Source organism: Baudoinia panamericana, assembly GCF_000338955.1.
Source record: "Baudoinia panamericana UAMH 10762 unplaced genomic scaffold BAUCOscaffold_8, whole genome shotgun sequence".
Classification (NCBI taxonomy): domain Eukaryota; kingdom Fungi; phylum Ascomycota; class Dothideomycetes; order Mycosphaerellales; family Teratosphaeriaceae; genus Baudoinia; species Baudoinia panamericana.
In genome coordinates, this window is record NW_006911264.1 from 47,959 (window position 1) to 66,785 (window position 18,827).

General features: G+C 55.2%; 4 protein-coding genes across 4 annotated transcripts; 1 reads left to right on the forward strand and 3 right to left on the reverse strand.

Annotated features, from left to right (window-relative positions):
* The first annotated feature begins 282 nt into the window (after nt 1-282).
* On the forward strand, nt 283-1,607 carry BAUCODRAFT_518265 (uncharacterized protein). Its single transcript, XM_007679447.1, has 3 exons — nt 283-1,263; nt 1,314-1,468; nt 1,522-1,607. Exons 1-3 carry the CDS (start codon nt 456-458, stop codon nt 1,549-1,551), a joined length of 993 nt encoding a protein of 330 aa, XP_007677637.1. The 5' UTR covers nt 283-455; the 3' UTR covers nt 1,552-1,607.
* Nucleotides 1,608-1,663: 56 nt separating this feature from the next.
* On the reverse strand, nt 1,664-1,987 carry BAUCODRAFT_72850 (uncharacterized protein; the record flags this gene model as incomplete). The annotated part of the gene is made up of 1 exon (XM_007679409.1): nt 1,664-1,987. The coding sequence occupies one exon, from the start codon at nt 1,985-1,987 to the stop codon at nt 1,664-1,666; it is 324 nt and encodes a 107-aa protein (XP_007677599.1).
* A 308-nt stretch (nt 1,988-2,295) lies between these two features.
* Nucleotides 2,296-5,451, reverse strand: BAUCODRAFT_34931 (uncharacterized protein). Its single transcript, XM_007679179.1, has one exon. The coding sequence runs from the start codon at nt 5,256-5,258 to the stop codon at nt 2,376-2,378; it is 2,883 nt and encodes a 960-aa protein (XP_007677369.1). The 5' UTR covers nt 5,259-5,451; the 3' UTR covers nt 2,296-2,375.
* Nucleotides 5,452-5,599: 148 nt separating this feature from the next.
* BAUCODRAFT_140168 (uncharacterized protein) lies at nt 5,600-18,592 on the reverse strand. The gene is made up of 4 exons (XM_007679448.1): nt 10,550-18,592; nt 10,432-10,497; nt 6,037-10,371; nt 5,600-5,986 (listed from the first exon to the last, which is right to left on the reverse strand). The coding sequence occupies exons 1-4, from the start codon at nt 18,141-18,143 to the stop codon at nt 5,892-5,894; spliced, it is 12,090 nt and encodes a 4,029-aa protein (XP_007677638.1). The 5' UTR covers nt 18,144-18,592; the 3' UTR covers nt 5,600-5,891.
* Between the last annotated feature and the right edge of the window lie 235 nt (nt 18,593-18,827).

Sequence of the window (18,827 nt, forward strand, 5' to 3'; positions counted from 1 at the left end):
AGCAGCACATGTGCCTCTTCCCGTCGAGGATTGGCTCGAATGTATTTCACGCCAGCCGGACGTCAGAACCGCAACAGACAAGATCGGTTCCCGTTGACAATCCTGCATTGCTGGTCTCGGAGAGAGTCTGCAGAAAGGGCTAGTGGTTATACAGCATAATTGCTCGAGTATACAGGATTCGACGGACGAAGTCTGATCGAAGCTAAGTAGGCGTTCTTGGCATCTGCAGACTATATGTAGCAAACGGCGTACTTGCCTAAGGATTGCGGGTTCAGGTCTGTCCCTGATTGCGGTATCGTTCCTTAGGTTGGAGGCTCTTTGTCAAAAGCCGATGAGAGGTCGAGGTTGATTAGCCGGTGGTCGGAAAAACTTCAAGCATCCCGTAGTAATGTGAGTGTGGGGCAGGAATTGTTCGCTGCATTGCAACACCGAGCTGTCTACGCAATGCTGCGCTTATGAACCCGGCGCTGGCGAAGTTCATGCTTGCGCGTACACCTGACAGCATCAAGCATCCCGGGGAGAACACAATGGCGGCGGAAACTTTCACGCTCAACAGCGGCTCAAGGATTCCTGCAGTCGGACTCGGTACTTGGCAGAGTGATCCAGGCCAAGTGGCTGCAGCGGTGGAGCACGCGCTGAAAGTGGGATACCGACACATTGATGCAGCCTTTGTATACGGCAACGAGAACGAGGTCGGCGAAGGGCTGAAGAAGGCTTTCGATGCGGGCGTGTGCAAGAGAGAGGACGTCTTCGTAACGTCAAAGCTGTGGTGCACATATCATCGGAAAGCGGAGGAGTGCTTGGATGAAGGCTTGAGAAGGCTGCAATTGGACTATGTCGACTTGTATCTGATGCACTGGCCTGTGCCGATGAACCCGAACGGCAACCACCCTCTGTTTCCGAAGCTCGAGGATGGCTCGCGCGATCTCGACAAGGAGTGGAGCCACATCCAGACGTGGAAAGAGCTGGAAAAGCTGTTGAAGACTGGTAAGACCAAGGCCATTGGGGTGTCGAATTACAGTGTGCCGTTCTTGAAGGAGCTGTTACCGCACTGCGAGGTCGTGCCGGCTGCGAACCAGATCGAGAACCATCCTTATCTTCCTCAGCAGGAGATTGCAGATTTCTGCAAAGGGAAAGGGATCAGGATCGAGGCGTATAGTCCGTTGGGTAGCACCGGCAGCCCACTGTTCCAAGAAGAGGGCGTGCAGGAGGTGGCCAAGAAACACAACGTGGGGCCCGGGACCGTTCTCATAAGCTATCAGGGTGAGCATGATCTATATGTGGTCATTCTCGCGTGCGCTGACGGCTTGCAGTCAACAAAGGTCATGTCGTCCTACCGAAGTCGGTAACGTCTTCGCGGATTGAGGAGAATCTGAAGACGGTCAAGCTTGACGCATCGGATATGGAGGCGCTGGAAAACATCCACAAGAAGAAAGGCATCACTCGCTTCGTGTATCCTGCATTCGGCGTCAGTAAAGCATCTTAAGTCATGCAGCGGGGTTACATACTGACTGCTCGCAGGTGAAACTTGGGTTCCCGGACAAGGATTGACCATACTACAACTTTCGATGAGTTTGAGCGCACAGCTTTTGTTCCGCGTTCAGTGCTGCGTAGCGTCTTGCCATGAGCCACTGGCGGAGTAAGGCAAGCTTCTTCTTTGCGGTCATCGTAGGTCGTTGCTTTCCTTCACTGCCTTCGCTTCGGCTCGTAGAACTGCACTGAGGCCGTCGTTCCTCCTGCCCAGCAATACAACGTCGTTCGCACCGATGACTCCTCGGCCGCAATGCTTCGCAAATGCTTCGAGGTCATGAGCAATGTTCTCGATCTGAGCAAAGCACATCTCGTTCAAGCCTGCAATGAAGTGTGGAGTGGCATTTATGTCTTGCTGAATGCACACCGCATCAACCGTCGAGCCCACGGAATGCCAAAGGGCTGCCTTCAACCTCTCTTCCTTGGAGGTGTCCCCCTGGGTCTGTAGACCTGGCATCGTGGTGAGTGCCTCCGCTGTGTGAGACTGGTTGAACAGTTATGTTGAGTTCAGCGCACTCCCAAGATCATGGAGGGGCTTCTGCCTCTTTTCCCAGAACTAACCAATCATGATCTCTGTCTGCTTTCCCACCATAGCATTGAAACTGGGCAACGCAACGCAGACGCGTCCAAGGAGTTTGACGCGCGCCTGCACGGACGGTTCCGATCACGTTCCTATGCACGGACTCAGCTGAGTCAACTCCAATTGCTCCACTCCTAGATTTGAGTGGGCTACGGCTACATGTAAAGGGTGGCAAACATTAAAATTAGCAATCTATTGAGACATGGAAGCGACGTGCAAGCATAGGAGTCACATTGACTACCAAGTACATTACCATGATAATCTACTACCGATCCGAGAACGCGTTCTGCGACGCGAAGACCGCCATGTTGATCTCACTCCTGGGAAGCGCCTGTGGCACATGAGCAGTGACGCCGAGTGGATCACCCTCATCTTCTTGGTCCTGCATCATTTTTCTCATGCTCAACTCGGTCGCTGATCCGGCTGCAGGCAGCGACGAAGCGCCAGACGTTTCTGGCAGCTCGTCGTAAGTCTCCTGCGGCGCTGTGGGAGTCCTGTGATTTGCCCTCGTAGGCGTGTCCTGTGCAGGTGTCGCCGTTCCGCCGGATATCATGGCAGCCATGCTGTTCGACAAGTTGTCTACCATCCCTCCCAAGTTTGGACTGCTCTTTGCCTCCCTCAACTGGGCATCTCCTGACTTCGATGACGCCATGTTCTCAGCGCCAGGCGTTGCGCGGTCATCAAGGGATACGCTCGAGGGCTGTGCGTTGAACGACGGTGGGTCGGCAGGCGCTAGCGCTCGCGGTAGGTTCATCTCGTTGTCGTTCCTCTGGAAGAGTCGGCTCCACCAGCGCACCTCAATCTGCATATTCTGATCTCGTTTGGGCAAGAGCAGCGTGTCCTTGTCTTCAGGCGCAAAGTCGTGGTGAATGAAGTCGCCACGCCGCGAGAGGAAGTGTATCCAGACTGACGGCACCTTGCCCTGCTGCGCCGAGCGCTCTTTCTCGTTGTTGAAAAGGAACTCTCCATACTGGCCCGCATATACTTGGTAGAGCAGTCTTCGCAAGAACAGCTCGTTGAATTGGAATGCCGTAGGATATTGCCTCTGCAATTGGAACACAGCATCCAGAAACTGGTGAAAGATAGGTGCGATCTCTTTTTCACTCGTGTGATGTTCCTTCTCGTCCTTGCCTGAGGCAGTGGGCGGAGAGTGTATGAGTGGATTCGGAGGTGGCGAAGCTGGTCGAGACAACGCATCATTGGTGCTGTCGACCCCAGGATTCTGCTGCCGGAACAGGCTGGCTCGGTTCTTCTCGAACCAACTCTTTGCCCCGGATAGAGCTTTCACACCAATCGCGTTGAGACTGCTGCTCTCCGAGCCCGCTGCGTCACGCGCTCTTGATGGAGCGATGCGCTCGTTCTCAATCTCAAACCATTTCTCAGACCCGCCGATGCCGTTGCGGTCTCTGAACTTGTGTCCAAAGGCGAGGAAGTCTTTCTGCACCAGCGTTATGAAACCATTGAGTGTCCTATAATGTGGGTCGAGCAAAACCTGGGCGAGTGCAGCTACCTGCGAGGTACGGTCCCAGCCATCTGAACAGTGGATCAGGGCGTGACTTCCTGCAAGACCGACAGCTCTAGCCACGAGCTCGGCGCCCTCAAGCAGGCCTGCAATATGGCCGAGCCATCCAGACTTCCGTAACAGCTCCTGATCAGGAGCCAGGGTAGTGTAGTCCGAGCTTTCGAAGCTCTCGACAACCTTCTCTAGAGAGGATCGCATGACGTGAATATTCTGTATATTCAGAAAGACTCGCTCCACTGGCACATCCGCGGGACCATAGTAGTTCGACACGTCCTCTATACCGCCTCCAGTAGCTCGGTTGGCAAGCGCATTGATTCTCGGCCTGGCATCGACAATGAGGTTGTGCCGCGTACTACCGTAGACTTTGCGCTTCAATAGCTGTGAAGCATCTGCTGCGGCCTCATCAAGTACACTTTCGCTTTGGCTCGACTTTAGGCCAGGCACTTCTGCATCGCCCGTTGAACCAGAAGCAGTGGAGTCTAGTGTGGTGGTCGAGGCAGATGTCAGTGACGGCTCTTGTTGAGGGTCATGCGAGGAGGCCTCAAGGGGCGGCGTGTGACTCGAGAAGATAGCGGAGACAAGACGTTCATCTTGCGGGTTCCTCTTGCCTTGAACGCCCACCAAAGGCTGTGAAGACCTTGTAATACTCCCGCCGTTGAAGTGCAGGTAGGTCAACGCAGGTATGCGCGCGCGTGACCGGAAGAGTCCGCCGTACTTCAGCATGTTGTCGCTCACGTTCCGCGGCGTGCAGAGTAGGCTAGGGTAGGTGGCGGAGAACGCATACTGCTCGTTAATGTCGCTTACTCGCCATGCGCTCCCTGGCCCCTCTGGTGCTTTACCGCCAATGCCCATACGGGCGAACTCTTTCCGCGCGTCGTACTCTGGTATCTCTACCGCTGCTTCCTCGACCGGAGGCTGAAAGTGAAATGCAAGCATATCTTCCACTTTGTCGACACAACATTTGCTGCGCAACGCGAAAAAGACCTCCCTCGCCATGTCGTCAGGACTTCTCCCATCTGGGGTAGGATAGAAGTGCAAAGCCATCATTTGGAAGTCTCGACACCTGATACGAATGGCTGGTGAGCGTCCACTGTCCGCACCGTGACCGTCCTCCACGAATGAAGTAGCCGGCGAAGCTGGTCGCTGCGGCGACGCTGAGTACGGTGCAAGGCGAGCAGAGTCCACAGAAGGCCTCCCATACCCGCCAGTCCCAAAGCTAGGCGGAAAAGCATCGTCTGCCTCATTCCAGCCATGAGCGTCTCCATTGACCGTTACGTTGGTCCCGGCGTGACTTCGCAAATGACTTGGCCGGAGGACACAGGAGTTGATCATCGGGTACCCTATCCATATCGTTTTCGTCTTGGCCTTGCGGCGCAGACTGGCATCTTTACTCACATTTGTCTTAGGTGTCGATGCCGCTTCGACATGGTTGTTAGAACTTTCTTTACCAGCGTCCGGAAGTGCAGAATGCTGCCCCGAAGCGTGCCTGTCATGTTCGCCTTGACTGCTAGCAATGCCGTTTCCGTCATCCGGCGCAAATGTGAAGGTCAGGTGAAAGTTTTCAAGCGTCAAAGTCCCTTTGACCCTCTTCCCACGCTGGTGGAGGGCTACATTACGCACTCGCATGGTGGCTGCTGATTCGTGATGATGAATTGTGAAGACCTGGGTGCTGACGCCAACATCAACGCCACTAGTTCAGTCTCGGCGGCTCATTGACTGCGAGCATGTGGTTCGATCAGCATATGCTGTGCAAACAGAGCACATAGACCAGTGCCAACCTCTATACTAATCCTGCTGAATATGCTTCGATATACATAAGGTAGCTTGATGGTTTATTTTGCCTTTCAGATATGGCCGCGCGAAGCCGCACGTTGGATGCATAAAGGGCCGACATTCTTCCGGTTGAAGAAATCAAGAATGCTGGCATAACAAGAGCGAAATATGTAGATGATACCTTCAATTGAACAGTGAACACTTACAGGTCGGTGCCCTCAGCGTGAATTGCCGAAGTATTCGTGACAGTGTTTGCTGTAACGTGGTGTTGTACAAGCGAACATATTGGTCGACAGCAGCAAACTCCAGGCCAGCAGCCTCCGTGCTATCGTCGCTGAACGAATGAGCAAATTATGCACACCGCCCGCCTTCATATATAATGCTCCTGGTCCGCCCAAACTCCTCGCTCGCTCTCAGCGCACCTCATGCAACCAAGCTATGCCCGAACTCCTATTGTACACCGCCGCTGTATGCTACATGTACGCCTTATGCGAACCCAAAGTACTCGCTTCCCGCTGTAATGGCAGTGTACAGTTGCTGACGAAGGTGCTCGTAGCTCTCATATTCCGGAAGATCTAGCTCTGCAGGATGTGTTAGCTTACGACCTTCGTGATCGAGCTGGAAAACTTACGATTAAAGCATGTGTGACTAGACGGCAGCTTCTCCTTGCTGCTGTAGTCACGATGGATGTTGAACTTGGCAAAGCCGTTCATGCCTTCAAGTTCTTTAAACCCATTGAGTGGCACTTTGCTTGTGCCGGTGACAAACTGTAGCAACTTCGCTTTCTCTTCCTTGTCGAAGCTGCGCACTGCACGCCAGAACCATTGAACCTGCGACGAGGTGGCCTGGTAGTTGTGATACTCGGTGTTGTTCTTCCAGTCGTCCACGTCAATGTCTGGTAGGCCAGAAATGAGCAGCTCAAGCTCCTGCTCGTTGAAGATTGCAACGAGCTCCTTGGGTATGATGTCGTGAAAGCCGTCCAAGAAATTTTCGAGCTGAGGTCCCACTGACTTAATCAGACGATGCTCGACCACAAGCTGCACGTACTCTTGCTTGTTCTCCTCGGTCACCGGTATGTTGCGGCCATTCTCGATCAAGTCCACAGTTTCGATGGCGCCGAATCGGTCGACATCGATGGAGAACGTCTCATCGAAGACGTCGGTGATATCGTTTTCGAGGATCCACACAAGACTCTTGTAGTAGTCTAAATCGAGACTTTCCATATCTTTCAAGGACACAGACTTTCCGAGAATGCGGCGGTAGACTGCACGACTAAAATGGCAGTCGAGCACGCGGTTTTCGTAGAGTGCTTTGCCAATGATGCGACCAATGAACTTGAAAAACATGAGGTGCTCATTGTTGATATCGCTGAGAGGGTTTGGGTGGAACGTGGTCCGGTCAGATGCCACCGGATTGAAGAGCGCATAGTCCGGGTTGAACATTTGGCGCGCCATTGCTGCGAACCATTCACGAGAGACACCGCCTGCGTCAATGCCCTCTTCGCCATGGAAGCGGATGTTGAGCTTTCCATATTTGATCTCATCGCCACGCTTGTGATACAGCGACTTGAAAGAGTCAAGGAAGACTTGGTCACGTCGAATGCTAAGCTGCAGCGTGGAATGTGGCACGCGGACCTCGCCACGATTGTGAAGCTTGCGACCGAAGTACGTGCGCTTGTTGTCGAACTCGAGAACCTTCGAATTCTTTGCAAGGATCGATAAGTTGCCACTCATAAGCTTGGGATTGTTACGGATTAGTTCGTTCAGAATCTTGCGGTTGTCCTCCGTGAATCTGAAGAAGAGCGCCTCCATGCGCGAATCTGGAGGCGGCGTGCTGCCCGACGTATCGATGGGCGAAGTTACCATCGTGGCCGCTGGCACTCCTTTAAGTGTCGTGTTCCGACACGCAACCATTAGCGACTCAATCAGTGGCAGAAGGATGGTAGCCACGTTGACCATGTTGCCTCGCGCACGAATCGCAGCCAAGCATGAAGTGAGGTTGCTCCAGAGCTTGTCGAAGGTGCTGTTCTCGTATAACAGAGCCAATACATCTTCCTTCACTTTCGGGTCAATGGCCGCCGCAGACGGCGTGCCTTGAGGAGTACGATTTGGATCGAACAGGTGATCGAGGGCGAGTAGCACACGCAACAGCATGCGCTGCTTTGACCCGGAGGAGGAGAAGTTCGCAATCGCCAGGCCTTGCAAGTCTGTGCTCGTTTCGGCGGAGTTGATCTGATTAGCCAGCTCTTCAAGGTCGAATAGCACGGTTTGACCAAGCTCTTGAGCCTGACGCACGAGCTCTTTGCCGAAGACTTCTTTGGCTCCTGGAATGGCGGAGAGGTGCTTAATGATGTCAAGCGTGTCGCTGAATGTCTTGCTTGGGCACTCACGCGCGGCGAGGATATTGACAACTAAGCGAATGTTTTCTTCGGGTACCTCTGGCGGTATCATCTCACGATGCTTCTTCTCCTCTGGCTTCGCTTCGTCATTGCCTGCTTCGGTGGATGACCCGGCCATGGACGCTGATGGCGCGGCTTGCTCTTGAGCGCTAGACTCTGCGGCTTGCGCTGCAAGCTCGGCCGGCGCGGCCTCGGTCATCGAGACATCGCCTTCGGTGGCTTGCGGCTGCTCAGTGCCATCCTGGGCTGCACCGTCGAGTTTGCCTGCGCTGAGCTGAGCTTCCTTGGGCCGACGAAGTAGAAGTGTGAGCGGCTGCGTCACGCGGCTGAGCAGGCTCGCCAAAGCCTCCATCACGCTAGTGTTTTCGGTGATGATTTTGCGGTCCAGCAAAGTCAGCAACGCATTCAATGGGTACTTAGAAGCCTTGCTTTCGCGCCCCTTGCCCTTCTTTGGGGTCTTCGGTTTCTGGCTGGCGGGCGTCTCATGCTCCGTCAAGAAGAAAGAGGGAACCTTGTTGTTGTCCGAGGAGAGTGCGTTAAGCGTTGACAGACAATGCTGCACAATGTTGAGAGGCGAGAGCTCGGTCGTTGGCGTGATGTCAAGTCCAGTTGGGGTGCGCTTGAGGGGTTGTGGTGTCTTTTGGGAAGATACCTGCTTCGCCCGAAGCGAGAGCTGCGTAAAGCTTCGCTCAACTGCAGCAACGTCTCCTGTGCCGTCCTGCAGGATGGTCAAGAGGGTACTGATGACGTCGGCACGGTTCTGCGCGTTCCGGCACACGTCCGCCAGGACGCTGACCAAGCTTGACTTAGCCTTGTGGTGGAGCGAGACGAACATCAGCCTGAGTAGCGTGGCAACACCTGACTTGTCCAGCATTTGGACAATTGGCCTGCGCTGCCTGTTGGCTTCTCGGGCAGCCTGGTCGGTTCGCTGCGCTTCTTGCAGGATTCGTGGAAGATTACCATCAGCTCTAAATGCTCCTCCTCCCCCAGCTACTCTTGTTGGGAACCGATCGCCAAGTAGCGCTCGTGCTTCCGCTTGAATCTCTTCTGGCAGCATCGCAAGCGTGTTTTCATCCTGGTCCAACAACACTGCTTGGCGTAAAGCAGGGTCGAGCATGGCCAGCACATCTGCGTTGCTCATGTCTTCAGGCTGGGCGGATTGTGCGTTACCTTCTTGAACGGCACGGCGCTGAGCTTCATGACGCTCACGGCGGCGCCGCTCACTTGCCTCCTGACGCAGGAGTTCTTGTCGGATCTCTGGTGGAAGCGCTTCCAAGAACTCATGACTGATCTCAGTGGGCTGCTCGGTGCCGGTCTGCTCACGCTGCTGGCTCCGGTGCTCTTGAATGGCCTGCATGACGACTTCCTCGCGAAGGTCTTCCGGAATGCTTTCGAGAAACTCACGGTCGATGCCAAGATTGGTTATGTCGACTTCACGTCCACGTATTGTGGTAGTCATTCGCACGACAGGTGCTTCGGGTTCAGCAGGCGGCGCCGTCTCTTCCTGTGTCGCCTCTTGTGCTTCACCTTGAGTCTGCTCAACACCCTCCATTTCTGCACCTTCAAGCTCAATTGCCGTCTGAGCCTGACGCTCTTCCTGCTCCCGTGCGGCGGCCTCCTCGCGCTCTTGAGCTTCACGCTCTTCACGCTCCTTCTTCTCCTGAGCTTCACGTTCAGCCTTTTCAGCTTCAGCCTTCTTCCGCTCTTCCTCCTTCGCCTTCTCCTCGGCCTCCTTGCGCTCGCGCTCAGCCTTGTCATAGACTAGCTTCGCTTGCATAGCCGGTGGCACAAGCACCCGCAGAAGGCTTGACACGACTCGTGTGGCCTTGTCGTGGTGCTTCCCGCCGAACACCATCTTCGCCTCCTCCTGCCAGCGAACAATTGTCGCTGTGACAGTGAAGTCAACAGCTTGAGCCTCGTCAGTCATGCCGGAGCTCCGGTCGTTTGCGCCGTTCCCAACAGTCCAGTCGCTGAAACGCGGCGCTAGCTGAAGTTGGTCGCGCACCGGCCGAGTTGGATCAATGTCGATCAGAGTGCGGTTACCGATGCCTCCAGGGAGTTGGAATATGTTGGGTATGCCGCCTCTGATACCACCCGGCAGATCATTGATGTTGATATTGATAGTAGCGGCACGACCAGGCCCAGCTTGGTTTACAAGATCGCGAATCAACTCTTCCGGTGGAAAAGCCCTTTGCAACCGTCCGTTCATTCGAACCAACGGATCCTGCTGTACATCTGGACGGTCGCGATTCACGCTAATGCTGCCTTCGCGGCGAAGCAGGGGGTTCTGGCCGTCGTCGTCCGTGCGCCCTGTCGGAGCCGTACGATGTGACCGGAAGGTCGGTGCTGGTTCGGTAAGCCCGCGTTCTAGCGCGGTCAAGCGGTTTCGCAAGTTTTGTAAGTTTCGCAACGTACCTCTCAGGCCGTCGGCGCCAGCCATGTCGAACATGCCACCAAAGCCGCGGACTGGCGGATGATGGTGATGATGATGGTGATGGTGCCCACCACGAATGACTGGCATAGGAGCTGGGTGCAGGCTCCGCCAGAGATCCTCCTCATCATCGTCTTCTGTGCGATCGTCAGAGACGTTCAAATCAAGTGCAAGCCGATTCACGATGTCGGACCAACCTTCAATTTCCGGCTCGTAGATCAAGTCGTCGCCGTTGTAGTCCCCTTCCCCTTCTTCAGCTTCTTCTGTTCCCTTCGTTAGCAGAAACATGAGAGAGATACACCAGCTCATACGTACCATCCTCATCCTCAGGAGGCATCTCGTCCTCGAAGTACTCCTCTTCGCCGTCACCGATATCGACACGGACAAGGCGGCCACCTTCGCCAGTCTCGGAGTGCTCATCAATGCCAATAACCTGCGCAATATGCTCAAGCGGGCCGCCATGAGGTGAGCCGCCTTCACCAGCATCATCTTCGAAGGCGTTGCCATCTTCATCTTCTTCCCAGTCGGCCTCGTCTCCCTCGCCCATGCTAGCATTCTCATCGTCACCCGTGATCTCATCTATGTGCTCCTGGAAGTGATCGTCTGCGTCGTCTTCATCATGGTCATCGTCATCGTCGTCGTCGTCGTCCATGTCTTCGTCGTCTTCATCGTCATCTTCTTCCATGATGACCTCGACATCCATGGGAATATCTCCGGGTACGCCTTCGACATCGCCCATGCCGTCAACATCGTCATCTTCGTCGCTGACAACGTCTCCATGCTCGGGCATCTGTTCGTCTTCGAACACCATTTCCTCGTCATACTCATCATACTCGTCCATCTCTTCATCGTCATCGTCTTCTTCGTCTTCTCCCTCATCGTCAGTGAAGACATGCATGGGCGCGGCGCTTGACTCAAGCATCCCGAGTGTGGTGTTACGTAATAGGTCCGGCGTGTGCTCGCGCTCATCTTCATCGCCCTCGGAGACGGACGTCGCAGATGATATGTCATCATCTTCGCCACTCGTGCCTGGCCCGCTCGACGACGATACATCCGAAGTGAGACTGAATTGCACGCCAAGGTCCGTCAGCTGCCTTAGCGGCCCAAGGATGTACTTGACGGCGCGCTTGGCATTCGGGAAGTTGAGGTCCAGCTCAGCGATTGCCGAGGTCAGTGCACCAATGAAGCCTTTCTCATACATGATGCGGCCGATCTGCTGCTTGTGGGTGAAGTCAGCCCCTTGGCTGTCCCTCTCTGGGTTGTTCAGCATGCAGTTGAACAGCTCTGCCAGCGCCAACAACCGCGCGTACTTCTGGTCAAGCGGCTCGTTGGAGGTGATGGCTTCCCTGAATGAGCGGAGAGCATGCTCAAGAACGAACTTGCGGACGAAGCCGAGGTCTGGGTCTTCGTCTGCGGCCAGCTCAACGCCACGTAGTGGCCGGGTGCGTTCCGGAGTCTTCGCACAAAGCGAGACAAGCACCGTGTTGGCCAGGTTCGAAGTTGAGATCCTCTTGCGATGGCCGACATCATCTTTGTGCTCAAGGGTGCCGACAGGGATAAGCGTGTGAAGTAGATAATTGAGGGTGCCGGCTCTTGGCTTGACAGGTGTAGCAGGCTGCGTCTCTGGCTTGCGCGAGAAGTTGATGAACTCGACCTTGGTGCGATTGTACGAAGACAGCAGCTCAGACAAACACCGCAGGAGAAAGCAGCGGTAGATGTAGATAGAGTGCTCCTCTGGTTTGAAAGTGGCCTTTTCATTCTTCGAATTGGTCGCAATTTGCGGCGTAGGCGAGCCATTTGGCGTTGACGAAGAAGCATCAGCCATGTCGACGTCGGGACCGCTCTCGCCATTCGTTTGCGGTGCCGACTGAGAGTCTTTGGGCGCCAAGGTGGGCGTATCTTCGACCTCGCGATAGTTAGAAAGCTCGCGTAGTAGGAACGCAATGACGCCGTCAGGGCTCTCGACCATTGGCGGCTTCGCTTCGGAAGGCTTCTGCTCGCCAACACCAGTACTCTCGACTTCTGCGCCCTCGACGCTCGGTTGCACACCCTCGCTCGCCTTGTCATTGCCCTCAGACTTGTCTTCGCCGTTGCTTGGGATGGGTCCAGCTGGCGCTGCCGGCTTCTCCTTCTTCAGCGTCAATGACTGGGCATGACTCGGCCGGCCATCGTAACGAGCGACCTCCACCAAGTCCTTCGTCACTTCGACGAAGATGTTGGGATCGCGCAGGACGAGATGATAGAGACTGCGAGTATACGTCGACGTGTCCATAGCACGCGCCGCCCTCGCACCCTCAAAGGTCGCTCTGATCTCCGTCTGCATGATTTGGCGGATCATATGTTCATCCTCGACTAAGTGCCGCAGGATCAACATTATGCACGTGTGCAGCTTGTCGTCAAGGGAGCCAGCGAGTTGTCTGATCATTAGGAAGAGCTTGCCGATAACGGGCTTCTGGCTGAGCTTCATTGCAAGCTCGCGTCTCCGAGTCAGCATCACCAGAATACGCGACACGGATAGGGCGAGGGAAGCGTTCTTGCCAATCTTCGGCAGGATGTTGATCAGTGCTTCAAAGAGCTCCATCCTCAAATCACTTGACACTACCTGGTCGTAGACGACTGGCTCTGGCAAATGCTTGAGCGGATCGTCGGCAGGCGGTGGCACCCACTCGATGCTGGCGGGCTGCTCGTCTTCAGCGAGGACTCGCTCCATAATTAATAGCACCGTCTCCAGCCAAGGTGTATCCTCAGCCTTCTGGTCCTGGCCGAGTTGCACCCAGTTCACCAGCGCATCGAAGTACTCCTTAAGCTCATCAAGCGTCGAGGCGAAAAAGTCGCCGTCTTGCAGAATCAACGCGACGAGATGCGCATACGCCGCGATTTTGACCCCAGACTCTTTGCTCGGCTCATCTGCCGTCAGCGACATCAGTGATGAGACTAACGTGCGGCCAATCTCCGCTCGCGGATTCGCCGCTTCACCGCTCTTGGCAACAGCCGCTTGGATCAGATCCGCGAGCTCGAAGGTCACATTAGGAACCGCAGACAGCACCTCTAGGCAACGGTCGATGAGGGCATCGCGGAGAGCCTTCCTCTTCTCGTCGAGATCGTCAATGGTAACATATGGCTGCAAAGTCTCTTTCGCCGCTGAAGCAGCCGAACCCCCGACAGTTGGAAGATCACTGGAGAAGTCGATCAGGTCGCCGATGTTTCTACCTCCAAGTGCCATACTCGCCAAGTCAGAGGGCACGATGTCGCTAGGCATGTTGTTAATAGGCGCGTCCTCGTCATCATCTTCATCGTCCTCGTCGTCATCCTCAGACAGAGGCTCCGTGGCCGCATCAGCATTCGCAGTAGCGGCACGGTCAACAATTGCCTCGGTGGAGTCATCGCCATTGGCATCGGTCATTTCCACCGATCGCTGCGAAGACGGCCGCTCAGGCTCACTAACACCATTCACAGGTGGCTCACCCGAAGGGATTGGGAACCTCGGAGCGCTGTGCGGCGGCGTGCGTAGATTGGCGTAGTCGCGAGCATTGAGCTCATGGTTGTTGCATCGGTATATCGCTTCCCGCGCAAGCTGCATGTCGACACGATCATTGCGCACACTGGAAGAGGAACCCGGGTTTTTGAGCGCAAACTCTGGTTGAATGGTCTGCACTCGCCTGTGCGCCATCATGCTCCGCTTGATCGCTCGGTCTTCGCCCTCGCCCTTCAGGATCTGACGGAGTATGTCGAGGATCTTCTTAACGTACTGGTCGCCCATAGTCTCGATGGCTGGCGAGTTCCAGAGCTTGCTCACGGCAGGCAAGATCGCGTCTCTGAGCTCCACCGTAAACTGCCCGGGCATGAAGTAGTCAGCGAAGGTCGGGTCGCGAACGGACATTGCGTTTGTCTGCATAGCTTCGTGGATGGTCTTGTACCTCACGACCGAGGCGTAGAAGTCCAGAATGCCCTGCAGTCCGAATCTTGCGGCGTTCACTCGCGGATTACTCTCCGTTGCTTTAGTCGCAGCTATGACCTCGCCGAAGCGGTAAAGGTACCCATTAAGCTTCGTGAAACCATCGTTGACGTACAGCCTGTGTAGGACCAGCGTCAAAGCCTCCTTCTGACCATACGTTTCGGTCATGCCGAACGGGGACTTGGTCATCACTCGAGTGACAGCGTGCAGCGCAGCGGCAATGTACTTCAACTCCGCGGTCTCGTCCATGGCGTCGCCGAATTTGCGGTACTCCAGCTCCCAAAGGACACTCTTGGCGATATGCTCCGCGACGACAAGAGCATGCTGTTTCGGGGCATCATGGCTGCTGCGCCTGGGCGCCAGCGCTTGTCCGAGAGTATGAAAAAACTGACTGATGGATTTCGGTGTCTCGTCAAGCACGAAGCGCAAATTCCTGATGTTCTTGACGGCATAGTCCTGCTCACTCAACTCATGTGAAAGCGTTTTGCCATCATGCACGCCGTTGATTTGGGTCTCACTAGGCCTCTGCGAGCCATCCATGATCTCAATATAGCCGTTTACGTCGAGCCGCCGAACGTTGCCACACTTCGGGTCGGTTTTGTCCTTCAGCTCCGGAGACAGTGTCTGCTGCAGCGCAAGGTTCTCCCAGAGGCAGTTGGCATGCAGCTTACCCAGATCGTCCACAAGCCGAATGTACACGTCGGTGAAGTTCAGGTTTGTAAACAGTTGATTGGTCTGCGCCGAGTGCCGAGAACTGTATGCTGGCGGTGAAAGCAGCTTACTTAACGCTCCCGAAAGCACTTGGGCGTTGCGCAAGCACTTCAGCAGGGTTGTGCCGTCTAAATCTGCAGGCAGCGGACTTGGAATCGGCTTGGAAAGGTCGACGAAGGTGTGGAACAGCCCCTCTGGATTCGCAGGCCCATTGATCAGAGGCTGAAGCGCCGTGAAAGTGTTCTGCAACCGCCGTAGCACGCTTGGAAGAACCAAATGCGACTTGGCGTCGCACATAATCTTCAGGACGTTCAGCAGTGAGCGATGCGCACCAAACATGGAGAAGTCGGCCGGATTCGCAGAGGAAGTCAGCAGGTCAAGGATATGCTCCGCTCCGCCCATCTCGCAGAGTGAAACGCACATGCTGTTGTTGTTGTTGTTACTGCTGAAGAAGCCTTCGAGGAACTTTGAACACACGTTAGAGTACCGTAGCGCATCACCACGCTCTCCGACCGTCTCCTTAAGATGTTCGGATCGGGTGTACACAGTACGCTCAGTAGGGATGAACCGGCCCTCGGACTCGCGGGCCTCCGCGAAGGCCTGGTTGTCGACGCCGAGTAGAGCTGCGTGACCGCCATCAACGTAAATGTCTGAGCCGGCGGAGGATTCTGAGTTCTTTCTCCACAGCTTTGCGCCTATCGCTTTGTACTCCGCTAGATTACGATTGAGCTTTGCGACGCGCTCGACCATGCTGTTCACAGCCGTTGCAATCTGCTGCTTGAGCCGGGGATGATGTCTCGCCAGCTCATCGAAGGCCTGGCCAATGTTGCTAGGAACGTTGACCTCTTCTTCCAGCGCCTTCACGTGTGGTGGAGACACGAAGATGTCGAAGTACTTGGTGAGCGCGTTGGAAGCCTTGAAGAAGTTCATGCCGTTCTCGTTGAGGCAAATAGCGCCAAAGGCGGTCGGTATGTCGACCATGGTCTCACCCACGGGCAGAATGCCTTCAACATTGGGCCACACCGGCTCGCCGTCTTCGAACTCAATTGGAGGAGGGATATCGGACTCGCTGCGTGTTGTGTCTGAAGGGATCTCCTCGGGCAACTTGTGGCCAACGATCGCTTCCAGCAGTGCTCGAGGTAGCCCAGCTTCTCCAACCACTTGATAGCTTGTTGGCTCGTTGTGAATGAAGGCGCTCATAATGTTGACCGCGCCACTCCATACGTTTGAGCCGAATGTCTTTGAGTCTCCTATGACCGCTTTCAAGGACGACAAGATCTGTGGAGTATCGATCAGATTGCGGAGCAGACGATCGTGAGTGCCAGCATTACTCTCAAACAGCTGCACGGTCAGCTTGAAGAGCTGCCGTAATGTCGCTTGCCGATGATATGGGATGTTGTAGTCTATGACCTTCGCTTTGAAGTCAGACCGCAGCCCGTTGCCACTGCCGGCGTCCTTCAATGCAGCTTCAACCTCGTACTGGGCGAGATCGGCAAAAATGTCAAAACCCTTATCATTGGCGAAAGATTGTAGAGCGTTCGGGATGTTGTGGATAAAGGCAGCGAAGAATAACAGCACGCGCTCATAGAATCGCTCTGCGCGGGTCGTCCTGAGAGTCAGAACCTCTAGCAGTATGCCCATGACGCCAGCAGTCACCATGCGCTCGCCCACACGAGCGTGAGAGTTGTGCAATTGCAGAGTGTTCACCAGGTCAAACGTAGCTTCGCGCCACTCCAGTTCACGAAGGTTGTCCTCCGTGAAGGTGTCCTCCTTAGCGTGGAGCGTATCGATGACTCTCCGAAGCTCGTAGTATATTAGACCGTGATTAACGGTGATCGCAAGAGCATCGATGACTTCTGAAAGCCTGTGCCGAGCTTTCAGCAAGGCTTCTAGCGTGAGAAGAACAGTGGTCTCGGTCTCGAGAGAAAGCGCGATTTGGCCGTCGGTTGCAGGCTGTAAGAGATCGCACAGCTGCTGAGCAAGGTGGAAGCGCCGCGGCTCCTCGCTGTCTACGCTACCAATCTTTTCTTGAAATTTGGCTTCATTCAAGGCGTAGCCTAGGTTGGCAATGGCAAGTAAACGGATTTCGACAATCTGCTGAGGCGGGGCGTCTGCCGATGCGAAGACCTTGGCGATCCGTATCCGATTGAGGACTTCATATCGAACCTCTGCCGGCAAGTGTACTAGAGCCTCTCGCACCAAAGCCCAAGTTGGTGTGCTTGCGACCTTGTCAGAGGTCATGCGATACACCTGTGGCGCTGACGAAGACGCACCCTGCTCGCGCGGCCTTGCCGGCGTTACGGGGACTTCATTCAAGCTCATGCTTCTGTCGGCAACGGGGTCACGATCACGAGACGGTCCGAGATTAGACGTTCTCCGCACGGGTGTTGGTGTCGTTGGCGATGCTTCAGTCGGTGAATCTGTCGTCACCGGTCTCGACTCCGGAAGAGCCTGTTCGTAGTAGGTCACCGCTACTGCACCGAGGTCACCCTTTAAGGCAAGCGATGCAGGTTCCTTCGCGATGCTGACGAGATCTGCAGGGTTGAACGCTGACGATGCCAGAGCCTTCTCTTTGCCTTTATTCAGGCCTGTTTGTGTTGGCTTTGCAAACGGCATTGCAAGTTTGTGCAGGTTGTCAAGGTTGAAGTTGTAGTGGTTTGCCATGAGCCCCGGTTGCGCATGCGGACTGCCAGCCTTCATCCGAGCGACCTGATATCGCTGGGCCAGGCGGAGAGCAAGTTTCAAGCTCAGCCGTAGCAAGCTCAGCGAAGTGGTGTTAAGCAGATCACTGATGTGCCCACTGCTCGCATACAAGCTCCTGTTGCCGCAGTGTTCGAGCAATAGCCTTGTAAACTGCAACACCGACTTTACCAACGTTTCGTCACCCTCTTCCGAATAGCCAAGTGCGTCAAGCTCTTGCGGCTGCCCGCCCCGCGATGGATACGGCAAGCCATCTTCCGCATCGCCCTTCTGTAGTAATCGCTTGTCAAACGGCTGCGTCTGTGGACCTTCGTGAAGTCCATACTCCGTAGTGAACAGCTCTAGCACATGGTCGAAACGGTCTAGAAGCTGTATCCAGTGATACAGATCGCCACGCGGAAACGGCCAGTGTCGTGGGAAGCTGGCAAGCTTTGACGGTAGCTCATAAAGAGGTACTGTGATCGCTTGCTTGACGAAGTTGTCAACGAAGGGTGAGAGTGTTGCCGTGTGCCGCTCGGAGGCCACCTTCTTGATCCGCCCCATCCTGCGCCAACTGCGCGACTCTACCGCTGATGCCTAAACTCGGTGCTGTCCGCCAGCTTCTCGGCCGCCGGCGGTTGATGTTGGCAGTGGTTGGTAGAGTAAGCGACGTGAAAATGCACGTTTCCGCCGGAAAAGTAACAAGTCTGACGCAGTTGCCTTGCGATGGACGAGGAGATGAGCAGGAACACTTCGGCCTTTCAATACTCGTCGGCGCGAAGATATGGATTCGTGACTGCAACTGCAGATGTAGCTCGTTTGGTGCTAGCGTGTCAGCTCTGAGCCTACAAGGCTTCGGTAGTGGAGGAGTTGTGGATGCAGGCGCGATCTGTTGCGCCTCGCTCAAAGCTCCAGTTTTTCTCGGTGCACTGAGAGAGTGTCGATGGGCGCTTGGTAGAGGAGTCGTCGATGGTTTGGAGATGCCCAAACGAAGAGAGGCTGCAGAAAGTTGCGGTACCTTGAAGTGAGTGCATGAACGAGCTTCGGCCGGCTCGCGTCACTGCCCGCTGGCCAATCACTCGCGCGCAGGACCAGCACCGGCACGAGCCGCTCTCTGTCGGCCTTAGACTGCTGACCTGTCCTGATTGGCTCGTGGAGACGGACGCTAACGGCTGCCTGCCAAGATCCGAAGAGTGAATGATCGCTTCCCTTCTGGTTTCACCTTCGCCTCTTCGTTCAACACCCCAT

Excerpts from the sequence above, each read along its gene's own strand:
- BAUCODRAFT_518265 (XM_007679447.1), top strand. The coding sequence starts at position 456 with ATGAACCCGGCGCTGGCGAAGTTCATGCTTGCGCGTACACCTGACAGC. Across the intron at positions 1,264-1,313 it reads CGTTCTCATAAGCTATCAGG|TCAACAAAGGTCATGTCGTC; the intron begins GTGAGCATGATC and ends GACGGCTTGCAG. Across the intron at positions 1,469-1,521 it reads TCGTGTATCCTGCATTCGGC|GTGAAACTTGGGTTCCCGGA; the intron begins GTCAGTAAAGCA and ends GACTGCTCGCAG.
- BAUCODRAFT_34931 (XM_007679179.1), bottom strand. The coding sequence starts at position 5,258 with ATGCGAGTGCGTAATGTAGCCCTCCACCAGCGTGGGAAGAGGGTCAAA.
- BAUCODRAFT_140168 (XM_007679448.1), bottom strand. The coding sequence starts at position 18,143 with ATGGGGCGGATCAAGAAGGTGGCCTCCGAGCGGCACACGGCAACACTC. Across the intron at positions 10,498-10,549 it reads GCCTCCTGAGGATGAGGATG|AAGAAGCTGAAGAAGGGGAA; the intron begins GTACGTATGAGC and ends CGAAGGGAACAG. Across the intron at positions 5,987-6,036 it reads TAGTCACACATGCTTTAATC|AGCTAGATCTTCCGGAATAT; the intron begins GTAAGTTTTCCA and ends CACATCCTGCAG.